General features: G+C 37.1%; 1 protein-coding gene across 1 annotated transcript; it reads right to left on the minus strand.

Annotated features, from left to right (window-relative positions):
• Positions 1-204: 204 nt before the first annotated feature.
• LOC122734579 (myelin P2 protein-like) lies at positions 205-7,872 on the minus strand. Its single transcript, XM_043975494.1, is given in 5 exon segments — positions 205-1,789; positions 4,049-4,150; positions 4,389-4,561; positions 7,694-7,802; positions 7,804-7,872. Coding segments are annotated over 5 exon segments (504 nt in total). The 3' UTR covers positions 205-1,738.
• Between the last annotated feature and the right edge of the window lie 9,903 nt (positions 7,873-17,775).

The raw sequence follows: 17,775 nt of genomic DNA on the forward strand, positions 1-17,775 counted from the left end.
GTAGTGAAAAAATATCTAAAAGCCTCTTTTCTTAAAGAGCAAGATGCTTCTCGTGTCTCAGTGACTTTTTCTTGCCCTCATAATCTGTGTAGTTTCATTTTTCCTGTTCTGAAGAAGAAAAAAAAATGGAGGATTTCCTATGACTTTTGTGTTGAATAAAAGAGCCAAAACAATCCATAAGAGACCAATGACTTTTATTAAGGAACAGAATTCCTGAAGTAGGAAATTACAATTACCACTGACCTCTGAAAATGGCAGTGTTGCTTTTCATTCCCCCCCTTTAATGAGTTTATTTTGATAGAAACTAAAACCAGACAAGGTTAGTGATACCCTAAGGAGACTTGTTGGCTTAATATCTCAGTGGCAAATGAAAACAACTGACATAGACTTCTGAAATCTTTTTCTGAAATCCATGGATAAGTAGTTCCGATTGTATATGGGGGTCGATTCCCTGGGGGCTCAAGGATGGGCCCTTGGTTGCTCTTTTTTGAGGTCAAAGAAAAATAAGATGGCAAGATTTTGAAAGATGTTTTTCTTAGAAAGGAGAAAATTATTGCAGAGGATAGGCCTCAAGAGGAAAATAAATGAGAAGGTTAAAATTGCCCATTGGCATATAAAACTAAGGCATGTCAAAGAAACTGTTAATAAGGCCAGTTAAGGCATCTACAAAGAAGCATACTTGGAGGGGGTGGGGGTGGGAAAGAGACATATATTTTATTCCTTCACTGAAGTTCACAGAGGTCACCTTGGTTTCTCAAAACACAAGTCTGACAGGTCCTAAGAAACTGCAAGGCTATGAATAGGCTGTGTCTCACCTGGAGAACCAACCTATTTTATTAGTTTTGAGATGCCCAAGAGGAAAAGTTGGGGTACTAGGCAATGAGTTCATTTGACCAAAGAAGCTGCTGAGTAATCAATTAAGTCATACAGGATACGATAGATTACATTGGTGAAGGTAGTAAACACACTAATGAAATAATGGTACTTTGTAAGTACTGGAAGTAATGGAAGTTTGTAAGTACTTGTTAAAGACTTTATGGAATTCTAATGAATTTGTTCATATTCAGATTAATTAGCTACTATTGATTATAGAATAATTAACTACTATTTCATTACATTGGAGAACTATTTATTTATTGCAATAAACCTTATTTGTTTAGGTGACAAGACCTAGAATCTCTATATCCAAAGAGACAAATTACATTTTTTAATCCTGTAATTGAACCAGATTCATCTGCCATCTGGACTATATTTGAAATCTAGACTCTTTTTTGAGATTTGGAAACTAAGAGAGCTTTTTGAAACCATGTATAGAGGAACTTGAATCTATAATGGTATCTAGTCTTCAACCAATTGTGTGTTCCTAATGACTATTTGATCTGAGTTATATTTTAATTGGAATCTTGATTACTGGCATCATGTCTAATCCATCACAGAGATCATCAATAAGAGTAAGACTTTCCAAATATATTAAGTGATATACTCAACTCTTTGAGCTTAGCTACTGCTACTAGATTAAATGAAGTAAATATACCCACATAATGTATTGCTTTCATCTTGATGACTATGGCAGTTTAAATTAGTTACAATCCAGCTTTTAAATACAATTCCACAAATTAGTCCTTTTCCTGATAGGTACAAATGAAAAGAGCAAGAAAGCAGCAGCATCAGGCTTGGCTTATTGATCTAGCCTGATTTTCCACATTAACTTCCTCCTGAGTTAGGAGATGGAGTATTCTCATGCTTTCTCATAGATTCTTGTGCAAACAACCCCTTTCATCTTGCATTCCTAGAAGAAAAGAGATGGATTCAGGCTCCAAAATCCAGACCATATCATAGATTGTTAGTAGTCAAATATACATATTTTAAAAACCTAGGTTCAAATTTAAATGGCAGTAAAGGATCATCATGTCTGAAATCAGTCATTTAGACTTTTAAAATATTTGGACTGAGTTGAAATTTACCTTAGATTCATTATTCAGTCAATAAATATTTATCGAGCCCCTCCTTTGTGAAAAATACTATGTTTGATGCCCTGGGTCATGCAAATATGAAGACAGTTCCCTGCAGCGAATTTAAAGTTTAGTAGAAAACAAGACAACAACATTATCAATAAAAGACAGCAGAATATGGTAATCCCCATAAAAAGAAGTACAAAAAGTGCTGAGGAATTCAGAAACAACATGGCAAAGTAGGGAAACCCTGGATTGGGAGTCAAAGCATCTGGGTTTAAATCTGAACTGCATTACTTACTAATTTTGTGGCCTTAGGCAGGTCACTAAACCTCTCTAGAACTCACTTCTCAAACCTGAAGAGACAGAGAGAGAAAGAGAGAGAGAGAGAGAGAGAGAGAGAGAGAGAGAGAGAGAGAGAGAGAGAGAGAGGGAGAGGGAGGGAGGGCTGGGCTGATTGACTTCTAAGATCCCTTTGAACCCTAAATCTATTATCCTACAAATACTATATCATGCATGGTAAAGGGCACCAGCAAAAGTTACATGAAGCAGGTGGCAACTGAGCTGAGCCTTAACAGATAGGTGGAGTTTTAATGGATTAACATAATGAGTAAAAGGGCATTCCAGAAGAAAGGGTTGGGGCCAAGATTGTGGAAGGCCTTAAATGACAGGCTAATGAAGGAATATGAACTTTGTTTGGTAGGCATTCAGGAGACACTGAATGCCCTAAAACAGGGCATTGACCGGATGAAAGATGTGGTTTAGAAAGATTAATGTGTCACCAATGAGACCCAGAGAAGACATAACCTGTCCAAGATCATGCATTAATCTGTCAATTTAGAAAAATCCACATTGACATTCTATTGAAACCAGGGGAGTAAAGGAGTTGGTTAAAGGAAAGAGAGAAAAAAGGAAATGGGAGAGACCAAAAACATAGGGACTGTCTACATTTACAGAGTAGGAAACAGAAGCAAAACTAAAAAGGAGACATAAAATCTGTGGTTAGAGAAGCAGAAGAAGTCAAATAATGCAGTGTCATGGAGGTCAAGGGAGAAGAGACTACCATAAAGGAGAGTGTGGTCCCTTTGTCAAGTGCCACAAAATGGTCAAGCAGTACTGAGAACAGGCCATCGGGTGTGGGGAGTAGGAAACTGTTGAAAAGGGTTTACTGAGCAAATAAATGTTGTTAACAAGTTTTCCCATCTTTAATGCAATCAAAAGAACAAAAAGAACCCATTAACATTTGATATCTAAGATAATCTCTAATCATAAAATAACAAAATATTCTAGTTGGATGGGAATTTATGAACCACCTAGTCTGGCCTGTTTCATTATTCTTATCTAGTCATTAAAATAGATCTCCAGTGACCTCAACTGGCCAGCATTTTGTTAGCCTGTGTCCTTGGAAGTGAAAGAAGCTATGTTTCTTTTCAAATACTCTACAATTCAGACTTTTTATTAATTCAGTATCACCTTCTCCTCGATGGGCCCAAATTAGTGAGGCTTATCTGTGCTCACCTTGCTTTGTAATAAGACTACAGAACCAGAGAACCTCAAATTCAGAAGGACACGAGGCTATCTGGTTCTAAGCTTCTTTATTGGGATTCCTCTGTTTCTTGTTCTGAAGAATCTACTGAGACAGTCTTCCAAGAGGATGGTCTAACAGGTTTAACTATTTTAGCTGTAGCCCTGTCTATATGAACTGTAATTTTGTCAAAACAACTGTCTTAATATTTAACTTTGTTTTCACCTATTTGTACTAGGTCTCTCCCTATTGTATTTCAAAGAAGAATATGTATTTTGATAAATAAATATTTAAAGGAACAACAACATAGACAGTGAAGAGAGTGCTCATTTTGGAGATGGGAAAATTAGAGTTCAAATTCTATCCTTGACACTAACTCTGTGCAAATCACTTGACTTCTCTAAGCACCAGGCAATTATTGGAGACTTAAAGGTTTAGTTGAGCGATGATCTAGGATAGTGGAGGGAAATCCCACCGCAACAAAATTACCAGTCCTTGATGTCAGATGACTAAAATGCCAACATTGTCAATTCTATCTTTTCAGTATTCAAGGATAAGAAAAGTCTCTTACCACCACCATTTTTCCATCCACCAACTTTCTCTTTATTGTAGTCTCTTTGCCATCCCATTTCTGGACCTGATTCAATGCTCCTCTGTCTAAGTTTATAGTAGTCTACAAAACATAATCACATAGTTGGCTTGCTTGAAATTGAGCTGAATAAAGAGGCAATTTATCCTATACTAAGTCACCACCAGAGGCCAAGTTACCCAAGACATATTGTTTTTTAGCAAAATGAAGACTTCTCTTTGGATCAATTGTGAATTAGTATGGACAACAGGGAAGGAGATATGATTTTTCTACCTCTCCTTCAGTAGATAAAGGAAATAGTAGAAAAAAGTTAACCTCTCACCTTTGTTTTCCTGTTATCAGCTGTGGTTTCTTCAAATTCATGGCCCAGCTTAAAAGAGATTTCTGTGTTTTTAAAGGTACTCTCAGTTCTGATGGTTATGATATCACCCTTCATGCTGATGATCACACTGGGTTTGGCCAAATTTCCCAGTTTTCTGGTGGCTAAACCAACCCCTGAAAATCAGACAGGGTTAGAATTATACTGTCAGAAAGAATACTTGCTCTTTTTGAAAAAGAAGTCTTTTAATCGCATTCCTCTGTTCTTTTGTGAATGTTTCCATGGTGCCACAGTTGTAGATTGCACATTAACCATAACACTACCAAGAAAGAAGGCTTCCTGTCACTGTTTCATCTCCTAAAGGGAAATAATTTCTGTGGATTTTTTCCTATCCCTTTAGTAAAATCCATTTTTCAGGAGTGAATTGAGAAAACCTAGCACATGAAAAAAAAAGACCATTTAGCTTCAAAAGCCTTAGAGACAAAAATTCAGTAAAAAAAAGTAAGAAGCATTCTAAGTTTTAAAATAATTCTAGGCTATGTTCACATTAATTACTGCTCTTCACTGCACTGAGGCAGCTTTATACACTTTGTGGGAATTAGAAGTGTCCAAAGAGAGAAAAATGTGAGTGATAAATAAGTCCAGGTAAAGAAACTAGTGCTAAACCCTATTGATTGGATTATATCATTAATTATTTCATTTATTCAATAACTATTTATTGTCTACTATGTACAAAACACTGTGTCTAATACAAATATAGGACTCATAAACACTGAGGCACATGGAGATGGATAAAACTAACCAATTTCAAAGGAATGTCATGTGGAAGAGAAGTGGATAGAGCTCTAGATTTGAAATCAAGCAGATATGAGTTCAAATTCAGCTTCCAACACTTAATAGCTATGTGAACATGAGGCTTTCTGAACCACAGTTTTTTTGTTTTGTTTTGTTTGTTTTGGGTTTTTGGGTTTTGGGGTGAGGCAATTGGGGTTAAATGACTTGCCCAGGGTCACACAGCTAGTGTCAAGTTTCTGAAGCAGATTTGAACTCAGGTCCTCCTGACTCCAGGGCCAGTGTTCTATCCACTGCACCACCTAGCTGCCACTAAACCACAGTTTTTTGTTTAAAATGAGAGTAATAATACATATATCACCTACCTCACATGATTATTATGAAGATGAAATGAGATAACATATACAAAGTGCTTTGCAAACCTTAAAGGGTTAGATAAATATTATAATAATCATTATTATTGATAAAGATTAATATGTCTCATGATTTCTAGGGTTACACGAAAGGACAATCAAGCAACAAAAAATTCTCATCTCTTTACCACACCTAGAATATATTTTTATTGCAGCACAGTTTGGGTCTAAAAATATAAGAATGAAAAGTGATCTTAAATTAACAGAAAAGGTGGGAACAATCAGAATGTAATTCAAAAGGGGCAGTAGAAAGAACTATTTGGCTGGAGGAAGAGAAGGCATAATACAGGGTAAGAACCCAGGATGTTGGAGCTGGGAAGGATTTGAGACATCATCTTTTCTAGCCTCATTTCATAGATGAGGAAATTGAGACTCATAGCCACTCTGTGACCAGACCAGATCATTGAAGTTATTAGAATTGATGAGGGTTTTTTTTTTTCAGAATAGAGACTATAATAAGAGAATAAAAGACCAAGGACTGAATTTGGGGAGAATCACACAGTTAAAGGAGGAATGAGAGTGAGAAGATAGTCAGAAAGGCAAGAGAACCAGAGTCAGAACTTTTTTTTTCCTGACTATTTCTTATATCTTTTTAAGTGTCCCTTGCTTTCTGGAAGGAAGGAAATTAGGAAAGAATAAAAAGCATTAATTACATACTTACTTCATGCCAAACACCTTGGTAAGCACAAGTGATTCAAATACAAAACCAGAGGCAGTCCTTGGAGACACACAGGGGAATCAAGAACAGAGAGGGTCACTTTGGTCCAGAAAGTTTCCGGGAGGGTAAGTGAAAACACAGTAGAGCTTTGTCTTAGAAAAGTTGACTGTAAGACTTGCACTAAAATAAATCTTATTTTCTCATTGATTCCTATTATGAAATTGAAGAGGTACAACCACAGAAAAGTTGACGAGTAAGTGATTTAGAGGTGGTCCATATTGAGCCAAGATGATAATTTTTAAATCCCAGATACCCTATACCAGCTGGAGCTAATAGCCGACTTTGATGTTGATAACATTTTTAAGGACTCAGAGACTCCTACAACTGCTATTCATCACCTTGCCATCATTGCTCATAATCTCTATCTGCATTAACATTTTTCCCCAGACCAATAGATTGGGTGCCCTCAAGACAATATAATAAAGCTAGTAGAGCAAAAATTTTCTTTCGCTATTTGTAAAGTTATAATGAAGTGAACAGTTACCAATTGGTTTCCATCTCTAGTGTGACTGAAATGAGGCAGATAGACTAAACGATCTTCGGAGTCCCTTTCAGCTATAAATTTATGGTGCTATGAAGCAATTGGTTTGAGGTTAGAGGTAAAAAGAAAGCCAACAAACTGAAAACCTTCCTAAATGAGGACTGTTAGCCACTTCATCGTTACTTATTTTATCCCAAGTGAGACATTTACACATAAGCTTACAGGACAGATAGTCTATCAATGATTTTAACACTCACCTTCAGGAGAAAGTAGACATTAGAGTTAATGAAGACAAATTCACTGCTCCTGTAGTATTCTCTACTCATACCCTCATCACCATTTTTACTTCCTCTGACTTCTTCCTTTTCCCACTCTGGAATTAGCTAATCAAAGGAAGCCTCAATTTGTTCAGACAGTGATGCAGAACCCAGTGGTAGGGACAAAGAAAAGTAGTCTCTCCTAGGAGTTTGTAGTAATCAAGAATTCCCCTTTCAAACAGTTTCATTACTGAATAAGAGCGAGTTGATAAACAAAATCAATCTAACTCAGTGAACATGCTATGCTTAAATAAACATCAAACTCTCCAATTTGGGACCATTCTATATTCTCTTCTGGAATATGTTGGTCCTTAGGAATCCAAGTGACAAATGAGAAGAGATTAGCTGATTGACAAAGCTCCTAAAGGTCTCCCCTTCATTTTAAGAATTTTAAAATAAGAGAAAGAACAAAGAGCCAAGACAGGAAACCATTATACTATGGTTTATGTTTTCTACTTCATTTACTACCACCACCACCCCAACATACACATATCTAACTTCTCCCAGAGAATGAGGTAGGTTATTTTACTTTCTCAAGAAGGATCTCCTCCAACAGAAGGTTTTTTTTAAAAAACAATACACCTCACCTAGAGCCTTCATGTAATCCTCAAAGTTTTCACTGGAGACCAGCTTCCAGGTACCCACAAATCGGTTACACATGGTGCTGGATCTGCTGGGCACTAAATGGTGACTTTGGCGAAAGAAAGTCAGCCACAGCTCTCAGTGAAAGGCAGGATGGCGTGACCTGCAGCAGCTTCAATGGCATCTTTTCAAAGATGCTCTGGACATGTGACTATCACCAACATCCAATGGGGAAGGCAGTGTCAGGGCCAGGCACTTCATAGCATTGCTCATTCATTCATTTGGCACAAAAGAGAATCCCACCCACAATCTCATTTTTCTCCAGAAGGGTTTGAGCTGTTTTTAAAATAAAAGAGCCACCTTAGTCCTTAAAAGAGGGGGAGGATAAAAATTTAAAAAGGGGAAAAAAACTTGGTTGGGCCTGCATTTAAATTCTATTATCTGACCCTGAATAATTTAGAAAAACATATTATTTCACAAGTCCAGTTCAAGGCCAGGGCATGCAACAACTAGTGAGGGAAAGAATAGGTGAAAATCTCTTTGGAGGCACCCTGTGGAAACCAATCCTGACTCCCCATGTTCAAGAATTTGGTACAAAGGAAGAAAGAGGAAGCCAAGTGCCTGTACATTATGATAACTCCACCCCTCACCAAAGTATGCTGTGGTAGAGAAAGGTTAGGAAGTACTGTAAGGATTATTCATTAATGAAGGAGGGAGTTGACATAACTCACATTTTCTAGGCAAGCAGAGTGGGCAGACAATGGAAGCAGTAAGTATAGTATACCAGTTATGTTCCCATATAGGACAAAGAAACAAGCCTTTGACAGGGTCTAGCTACCACAAAGATTTTCATCCCAGGGAAATAGGCATCCCCATTCATGTGTTTGATCACATACCTTACAGCATCCTACAGATTCTCTGAAGACTATTAAATCAGGAGTGAAGAAGAAAAAAATGGGTGAAGCTACTGCTAAGTTTAAACATAGATGCAGGGGGTTATGGGGGCTCACATTGGATGGCTTCAATTTCAGTCAAATAGGGGTCTGGGGGTCAGCTAGGTGGTGCAGTGGATAGAGCACCAGCCCTGGAGTCAGGAGTACCTGAGTTCAAATCCGGCCTCAGACACTTAACACTTACTAGCTGTGTGACCCTGGGCAAGTCACTTAACCCCAATTGCCTCACTAAAAAAAAAAAAAATAGGGGTCTGGGTCACTTGCTGTAAATTTGAGGTGGGGGGGGGTCAAGGGTTTGAAGTTTTCAATAAGTTGGAATGATAATAATAACTAGTACTAATATAGCACTTTATGGTCCATAAAGGGTTTACAGAGAATGTGAACTTCAGGTGAAAAGAACAGTATGAACAAAAGTGCAGAAGTGAGAGACTATAAGATGTGTGAAGTTCAAAGCTCAGAAATAATATGTTGGAATGGAAAGAGCCGGGAACTTGAAAGTCAAGAGACCTGTATGCAAATCCTGACAGTCAATGAAACTTTCTGGAATTTGGTTTCCTCATTTGTAAAATGATCATATTCTCCTTGATGAAATCCAACTCCTTTATGAACCCTTCTCTGGCTATACAGTTTGAAAGTCTATTACCTCCTTTAGCAGTCTACAATGCTCCTATACTACTATCATCTGCTGCCTCACCTTGGAGTTAGAATTACAGCAGGCCAGGTAGCAGCTAAGTGGCACAGTGGATAAAGCGCTGACCCTGGATTCAGGAGGACCTGAGTTCAAAACTGACCTCAGACACTTGATAGTTACTAGATGGGTGACCCTAGGCAAGTCACTTAGCCCCCATTGCCCCCCCCAAAAAAGGGGGGGGGTTTACAGAATTACAGCAGGCCAAGCCTGGAGAGTACTTTTGAGATCATTTACAGATAAGAAAACAGAAGCTGGGAGACTTGACCAAAGTCACATAACTATCAAGTACAGGAGAAAGGAGGGGCTGGGAAACCCCTGCTCCCACACTATTATCTGGGTTACCTGGTGCCAAACGGGTCAACCAGCAGTGACCTGTCATAAAGAAAGTTGGGGAACATATTCTTGTCCTCTCTTGGGATTCAAACCCAGATCTCCTGGCCTCATGTCCAATGTTCTCTCTGCTATTCGCCATTCTGTCACTAAACTTTAGGTATTAGCATGTTGGATTCATCCATATTTTATACAACCTCAATCCCCTCTTGGTGAAGTAGTTTCTCTTACCTATATTTGGGTCCTCCCTCCAAAAAACCATAACAACAACCCAACCCATAAAAACATTTTTTTTTTTTTTTACTGTTCTCCAATTTCAACTCACAATTTCAACAAAAGCTTCCTCTTACATAGCAGTTAAGCTGTGGGGTTTCATTCTGAAAAGATCCCAATGGTCTATTATATAGTTTATGGTTATCCCTAACATGCCATCTCTCCTACTGTATTATAATGCTCTTAAGAGCAAAATCTTTATCTCCTACACAGCTACTTGGGTGGAAAGAGGGGAGAGGGAGAGAAAGTGAATTCCTTATTTCTGGAGGTCTCCGGGTGAAGGATAATTAGCACAATTGGATTCAGACCTAAAGGGGACATCTCATTCAGGTCTTCATTTTACTACTTGTCAGGACTTTTGTAGACAGAATTCATGATTAGGGTATAGATGGGATTTGAGGACCGCGGAGGACTCTTGCACCTCTAAGGTTCTATGAATACTTCTTTGTTGTCACCTCACAAAACATAGCACAGGGCTTTGCAAACATGGCAGCAGGCAGTCAATTACATAATTGTTGAGTGAATGAAACAATAAGTCAAAGACTGAAATAAACAGCTAATCCTTTATAGTAATTCAAAGAAAAGTTGCTGACTCTCACTCAAGGCTTCCACAGAGGTTTACAATGGCTGGGCCATAGAGGGTCCCCCAAGTGTAACACATGAGCTAGTTAGACTAAACACCTAGAATTCCATTTGCCCCAGGAAGAAATACATTTCTCTGAGATGGAAAACACTAATTGGATTTTATAGTTAGGAATCTTAGCCATTACAAAAGACCTTTAAATTGAAATTTTGTACTTGGAATTGCGTTGGCTTCTTAAGAGTGTTTCTGGTTTAAAGGAGTCATAGCCATTCATGCATATTAGATGGAAAGAAAAGGAAAATAAAGAGAAAATTTCAAAAATTCATCTGTCTGTACTAAAGGAATAAAAAGCACTCTTTTTACTTCAGTATGGAGTATAGAGAGAGCCAGTATTGGGGTCAGAATAACTTGGATTCAAATCCTAACTCTGAAGTAATTGACTATGTCACAATTTCTCAGTGATTCCCTGAAATACAACTTTCTAAGAATATAAGTTACAGAATAGTCATTGATCTCAGTTGGTAGAGGGAGTTTCCTCACTGAAAAGTCCCCTAAATCAATTAGGTCATGGGTCCAGACAAAAGAAAAAAAAATCTTTACAATCAAGCAAGACCCAAACATTGTGACTGTGCTATGACCATAACATTTGACTCAACTGCCAGGATTCCTGACTAAACCTATAATCCCAAGATATTGCCTTGTGTTTATTGATAGTCATATTCTGAAGGAACCTTTTTTCTTTAGAGTTCACTCTTTATTACAAAAGTCTCCTTTGGGATGTGATATCATGGGAATTTGCCTACTCCAAAGGATCAAGTGGTCTGAATCTGACCATTATAATAGTTTGATAATCTATAGCAAACAGCAGGAACTCAAAGTGAATTATATAGAGGCCTTCCTATAGAGGAAGAAAGCACTGCATATGGTATTTCAAATGTATCCATGATTTCATTTATGTGTTTCCACCAATCCTTGTCCCCCACCCATGGGTTCATACTGCCACTCTTCTATACATTCATTTAAGAGGAAACCACTATAATGTATTGGTTGGACTAGGTGTGTGTCTGTGGGGGGGGATCTCATAGATCTACGTACCAGGAAAATGACTTTGTCAGCTAGGTAGAGGAAAACCTAAGTGGGGAGGTGCTTGAGGAAGGGGGACCAATTAGGAGATTATTACAATAATCTTAGTGTGAAGTGATAAGGGCCTTAAACAGTGGCTGTGTGAGTAGAGGGAAATGAAAATATCTGATACATGTTGTAAAGAAAGAAACCTCCCGCTCTAGTCATTGCCTGGATAGAGAGTAAATCACTGAGAATAATAGCCAAGGTTGTGAACTTGAGTAATTGAAAAGATGGTCATGTCCCTAGACTGTAATAGGAAAGTTTGGAAGAAGAGTAGGTACAATTTTGGACTTGTTGTATCAGTTAAAAATTTCCAATAGGCGATTGGTGTTGGAGAACTAGGGCTAGATATAAAGACCTGGGAATCATCTTCATTGAGATGATAATTAAAATCATGTGAGCTGGGGCAGCTAGGTGGCGCAGTGAATAGAGCACTGGCCCTAGAGTCAGGAGGACCTGAGTTCAAATCCAGCCTCAGACAATTAACACTTACTAGCTGTGTGACCCTGGGCAAGTCACTTAACCCCAATTGCCCTGCCCAAAAAAAAAAAAAAATCATGTGAGCTGATGCAGTCACCGAATGAGAGAAAAGATAAAGAGTGCTAGGACAATCCTTCAAGAACATCCAAAATTAAGAGTATAATATGGATAAGGAACCAGGAAAAGAGACCGAAAAAGGCCATTGTTAAATTTTCAGTGTGAGACTTGACACCTGGAAAACTGGAAAATGCTACAAATCAGAGGTTGATTTTGTTGTTGTTGTTTTGTTGATTGTGACTTAAGATAATGTTAGTGAGAATGATCATAATGCATATTTAACTTAAAGTGTGTGTTATGTACATGTTGGCATACCCCCCAAAGAGCCTACTGTTAAACATTCACCAGAACAGCATTGCTTTTATGAAACTTTTTGCACATAAACAATATTAGTGAATATGCTGGAGCTTACTTACACCCAGCATATATTTTTACAAGGCCTTATATGTAGCTTGCATTTTGATTCATTTGAGATTGTGGTGTTTATGATTCACAGCTATATAGCAACAGCCAAAGAATCTTGGCAATAAAATATGTCTTGGCAACAGGAATTAACTTGGCATCATTGCTAGTGCTACACTAATGCACTGTTGGTGGAATTGTGAATTTGTCCAGCCATTCTGGGAAGCAATTTGGAGTTATGTACAAAAAGTCATTAAACCGTTGCTTACCCTACTAGTGTACATATCACTAGGCCTATATCCCTAAAGAAATAAAGAAAAAAGGAAAGTACTAATGTGTACAAAAGTAATTATAGAAGCTCTTTTTGCAGCGGCAAAGAATTAGAAACTGAGGATGGTGTCCATTAGTGGGAACAGACAAACAAGTTATGGTATATGAATGTGTTGGAATAGTATTGTATTAAAAGAAATGATGAAGGGGTCTGTTTCAGAGAAAGCCGAGAAGACTTATATGAACTGGTGCAGAGAAAAGTGAACAGAACCAGAGGAAAAATTTCTACAATAAAAACTCTATGGTAAAAACAAACAACTTTGAAAGATTTAGGAACTCTGATTAACACAATGTCGAACCAAGATTCCAAAAGTCACATGATGATCATGATGAAGCACACAACCCATCTCCTGTCACAAAGGTGATAGATCCAGGGTGCAAAAAGGGGCATTTTTAAAAATATAGCTAATATGGGAATTTGTTTTGACTGTGCATATTTCTTAGAGGCCCCTCCCACCCCCCGCCCCAACACACACAATGAGAAAAAAATATGGCAGAGAAAATTGTTTTCTTGTTAAATGAAAAAAAACTCAAGATCTGCACAGTTTCCTAATTGTGAGCCACCTCATTCTCCTACCCAGTTCTGGACCCCTTTTCTGTCTGTTATATGTACTAACATGTTAATTCAATATATTGCCATCTAACTAAATAGGATAATCAAGGTAACATGCAACTTTCATCTAACTGATGCATAGTTGCTACACCAATTTCATCTAATTCCTGCATAGTTGCTATATGAATTTCTTTTGAGTGGTTGTGTATGTCATAGAGGAAAATTTGCTGTATCACAAGACCTGAAACAACAAGCACAATGATGAAGCATGAGAATAGAACAAACAAAGGCCCTTACCATGCACAGGGTATCCATCTCCTTCCACTTGAATTTTGTGCAAGGTAGCTTCCATGACAGTGATAATCACCTTTGATGAGCATTTGTCCCTTTTTATATTTTTTCCTTTAGATTTGGTAATCAAAAGATTATTAAACAAAGTTATTTTGTGGTTACACCTATAGAGGATGCTTATATTATCTTAACATATTCACCTATGTTATTAGAATAGTCTTTAAGGTTATATTTTGCTCTACTAAATTAAATGGTTTCTTATCATCAACAATAAACAAAGCAAGATCTTGCATTCTTTATACTTTGGGGTGACTAAAGTCTGTTGTATAAAATTATTTCTGAATATTTGATTGTTGCCTTCTCATTTTTGTCAAGGATACCATTGTTGCATGATAGGTCATTCTTATAGAGGTATATAGAAATAAGAGGATGGTCATTGTGTCATTCATAACTAATGTCATCTCAGTTATCCCTTCTTTGGAAATAATTACATAATGATATTTTTTATTCTTTTGAAAATTTCCTCTCTCTAATTTGGAAATAAAACTGATTCCCAATTTCTTCAAAACTGATACCCCCAGGCTAATAATTGGAAATCAAAGGGATGCCCATCAATTGGGGAATGGCTAAACAAACTGTGGAAGATGAGGTAATGGAATATTATTTTGCTATAAGAAATGAGGGACAGGATGATTTCAGAAAAATCTGGACTTACATGAATTGATGTTTAGTGAAGTGAACAGAACCAGGAGAATGTTGTACACAGTAACAGCAATACTGTTCAGTCAAGAACTGTGAGTGACTTAGCTATTCTCAGCAATACAATGATCCATGACGATCCACTTCCAGAGAAAGAACTGATATTGATAGAACAGACTGAAGCATGCTATTTTTCAATTTTATTTTTAAAAAAAATTTGAGTCTTCATATATAAAATGACTAGTACAGAAATGTTTTACATAATTGCACATGTATAACCTATGTCTGCTTATTGCCATGGGTGGGGGGCGAGATAGAATTTGGAACTCAAAATAAAAAATATCCCCAACATGGATCATATATACATATATATATACATACACACACATATATACATATATACACACCCACATATATGCATACATACATACATATGCACACGCATATATACATACACACATACATATATATTGTTTCTATATGAGATCCATGTTGGAGGTATATATGTATATGTATATACATATATCTATATAGTCAGTCCAGCCATCCTTCCCAATTTAATTTTTTGACTGCTGTTTCCACTTTTTCAGCATACATTTGGTACTGATGTTAAAATACAAATGTAGTGTTCCAATCTCACTGATGATGAAAACTAATAGCTAGATATTAGATTAGCTCTTCCATTGCCCATATATCTTCTCTTTAATTTCTTCAATAAAATGCTTTGGGATGATTTAACTTAGATTTCACATCAGATTTCTACACGCTCATTTTCCTCATGCTGCTTTTTACTCTTTTGTGAAGCAGGACATCTTGGAATCTTTTCTCATTCTTTATTTAACATTTTATAAGTACACTTGTACACTAATCTAGTGTTACCTTTCGATCTTATGTCTCTGCTTGGCAATAGCAATTATTCATTGGTTGAAGAAAGTTCTAGGTTCTGGGACACAATGATAGCATTTATTTTATGTTGGCTAAACACCTCAAAAAGTCAACAATCAGGTAAATGTCATTCATTACTTTTATTCATTTCCAATTTTCTAAAATTAATAGTTTCTTTTAAGAGGTTGGGTTAATATTATAGTTAAATATAACATTTTTCCCTCGTAATTATCCTTTATTCTAATGTGGTACAATCATGACCTTTTCTCTAACAAGTCAATAATCTAATTGCAAACAGATAACTGATTCTGAAATGACTCCTGTGCTGGTAACCAGTCTTTCATTTCTACTAAGATATGGATAATCTAATTTTTTGTAATGTTATTCATTGTTCACCATATCCAGTACCTTCTGACTCTTTTTGAAGAAAGCATTCATGATATACAGATGCAAAGTTTATGGGTAAGTTATTCGTACACAGCCTCTTTCACTTCTGTCACAGATGTTATCACTGTTTTTAGACATCCTACAAAATTGATTTAACTCTTGGTATTCTATGTGTGATATAATTGTTCAATGATTACAGGAGTTAAAACACATTCACATTGACATTTCTACTCTAAATGAAACCAGAAGACATAAAAGAGTTGCAGCCAAATGGAAGAATGACTCTTGGGTTCTCTTTGAATAAAGGTATTGGTGAAACCAATTTTCACACTTGCCCAAAGGCAACTTTGGAGTATTTATAATAAGCATAGGCAAGAGGACCTCCATGAATATAACTACAGCTTTTATGCCAGCATCTGTTGTAAAGGATGAACAAGCATAGCTATAATTGGACAAAATCAAAGAATCATAGAATTTCAAAAGTTAGAATCAACTTCAGCAGCCATACAGTCCATCTCACACCTCCAAAACATATTCTAAAAGTGGTCATCCTGCCTCTGCTTGAAAACCTCCAATTAATATCACACAAATCTTCACAGGTTTCCCTCAAATAATTCCTTTCATTATTTCTTACAGCACAATGATATTCTATTATATTCCTATACTGCATTTTGTTCAGTCATTCCCCAATGACCAGAGATGCCCTTAGTTCCCAGTACTTTGTTGCTACAAAAGGAACTTCTATAATCATTATTTTTAAAATTATTTTCCTCTTCCAGCTCTTTGGAATATAGACTAGTTGTGGTTATAATTTAGTAACTTTTGGAGTATAGTTCCAAATTGCTTTCTAGAACTGAGAACAATTTATACTATAGCAACAACATTGCAAAAATGACTAACTTTGAAAGACTTAAGAACTGATGAATGAATGCAATGACTAACCATTATTCCAGAGGATCAGTGATGAAGCCTGATCCCCACCTCCTAACGGAGAGGTGATGAACTAAATATGCAGAATGAGAGACACATATTTGGACATAACCAATCTGGGAATTTGTTTTGCTTGACTACTGTGGTAAAAAGTACGCCAGTTTTTAAAGGACCACCCTTTTGGGGAGGAGACTGACGGCCATGCATGGGCTACACACGCCAGTCCGGCTGCTAAGCACTCCACTTCTGGGGTGAGAGCTTAAAAGGCAAGGAGAGAACGGAAGTGAGATTATCTTTTCTGCTCTCCTTGTTCGCTGGCTGCGCGGCACAGACAGACGCTGACTGGAGTTCGACTTGGCACGGCTCACCATAGCAGCACGTGCTTGACACGGCTCTCCCCCCCAAAGGTGACCTTGGGCTTTTGGTGAGTTTTATATGGAATATAGACTAAACTTAGACTTAAGACTATTTGTTTTGTATTTCTACTTTCCTATCCCTCTAATCAACATCACCTTGTAATTTCCAAACAATAAAAGCTCTAACTAGAGACCAGAGGCTTCTTCCATTTACTAGTCTGGGAGATAAACAAGGGAAACAGTTAAAAGGGGAGGTTAATGCTCTAGTATCCAATTTTAAATCTTACACTACACATATTTGTTACAATGATTTTCTTCTTTCTCAGCATACAGGGAGGAGGGAGGGAGAAAAAAAATACTTGTTAGAAAAAAAAATAATTTAATGGAAAAAAAGAACTCTGAACCTAGTATCAATCAAAGTGGTCCATTCTACTTCCAAACAGCTCTAATTTTTAAGAAAAATTTTCCCTGATATCAAGCCTAACTTTGTTTCTTTGTTACTTCCACCTATTACTTTTGGTTCTACCCTTTGGGACAAAACATCAAATCTGATCTTGTTTCCACCTGAGAGCCTTTCAAATACGTGAAAATAACCCTCATGTTCCACAACTCTCTCCAATTCCTTTACCCAATCTTCAAATGGCATGAGCTCGATGCCCTTCACCATCCTGATTATCCTCCTCTGGACACTCTCCAGTTTATCATTAGCCTTCTTAAACAATGGTACCCAAAACTGAACACAGAACTCCAGATGATGTGTGA

The sequence above is a fragment of the Dromiciops gliroides genome, chromosome 1 (assembly GCF_019393635.1).
Source record: "Dromiciops gliroides isolate mDroGli1 chromosome 1, mDroGli1.pri, whole genome shotgun sequence".
In the NCBI taxonomy this organism is placed as follows: Eukaryota; Metazoa; Chordata; class Mammalia; order Microbiotheria; family Microbiotheriidae; genus Dromiciops; species Dromiciops gliroides.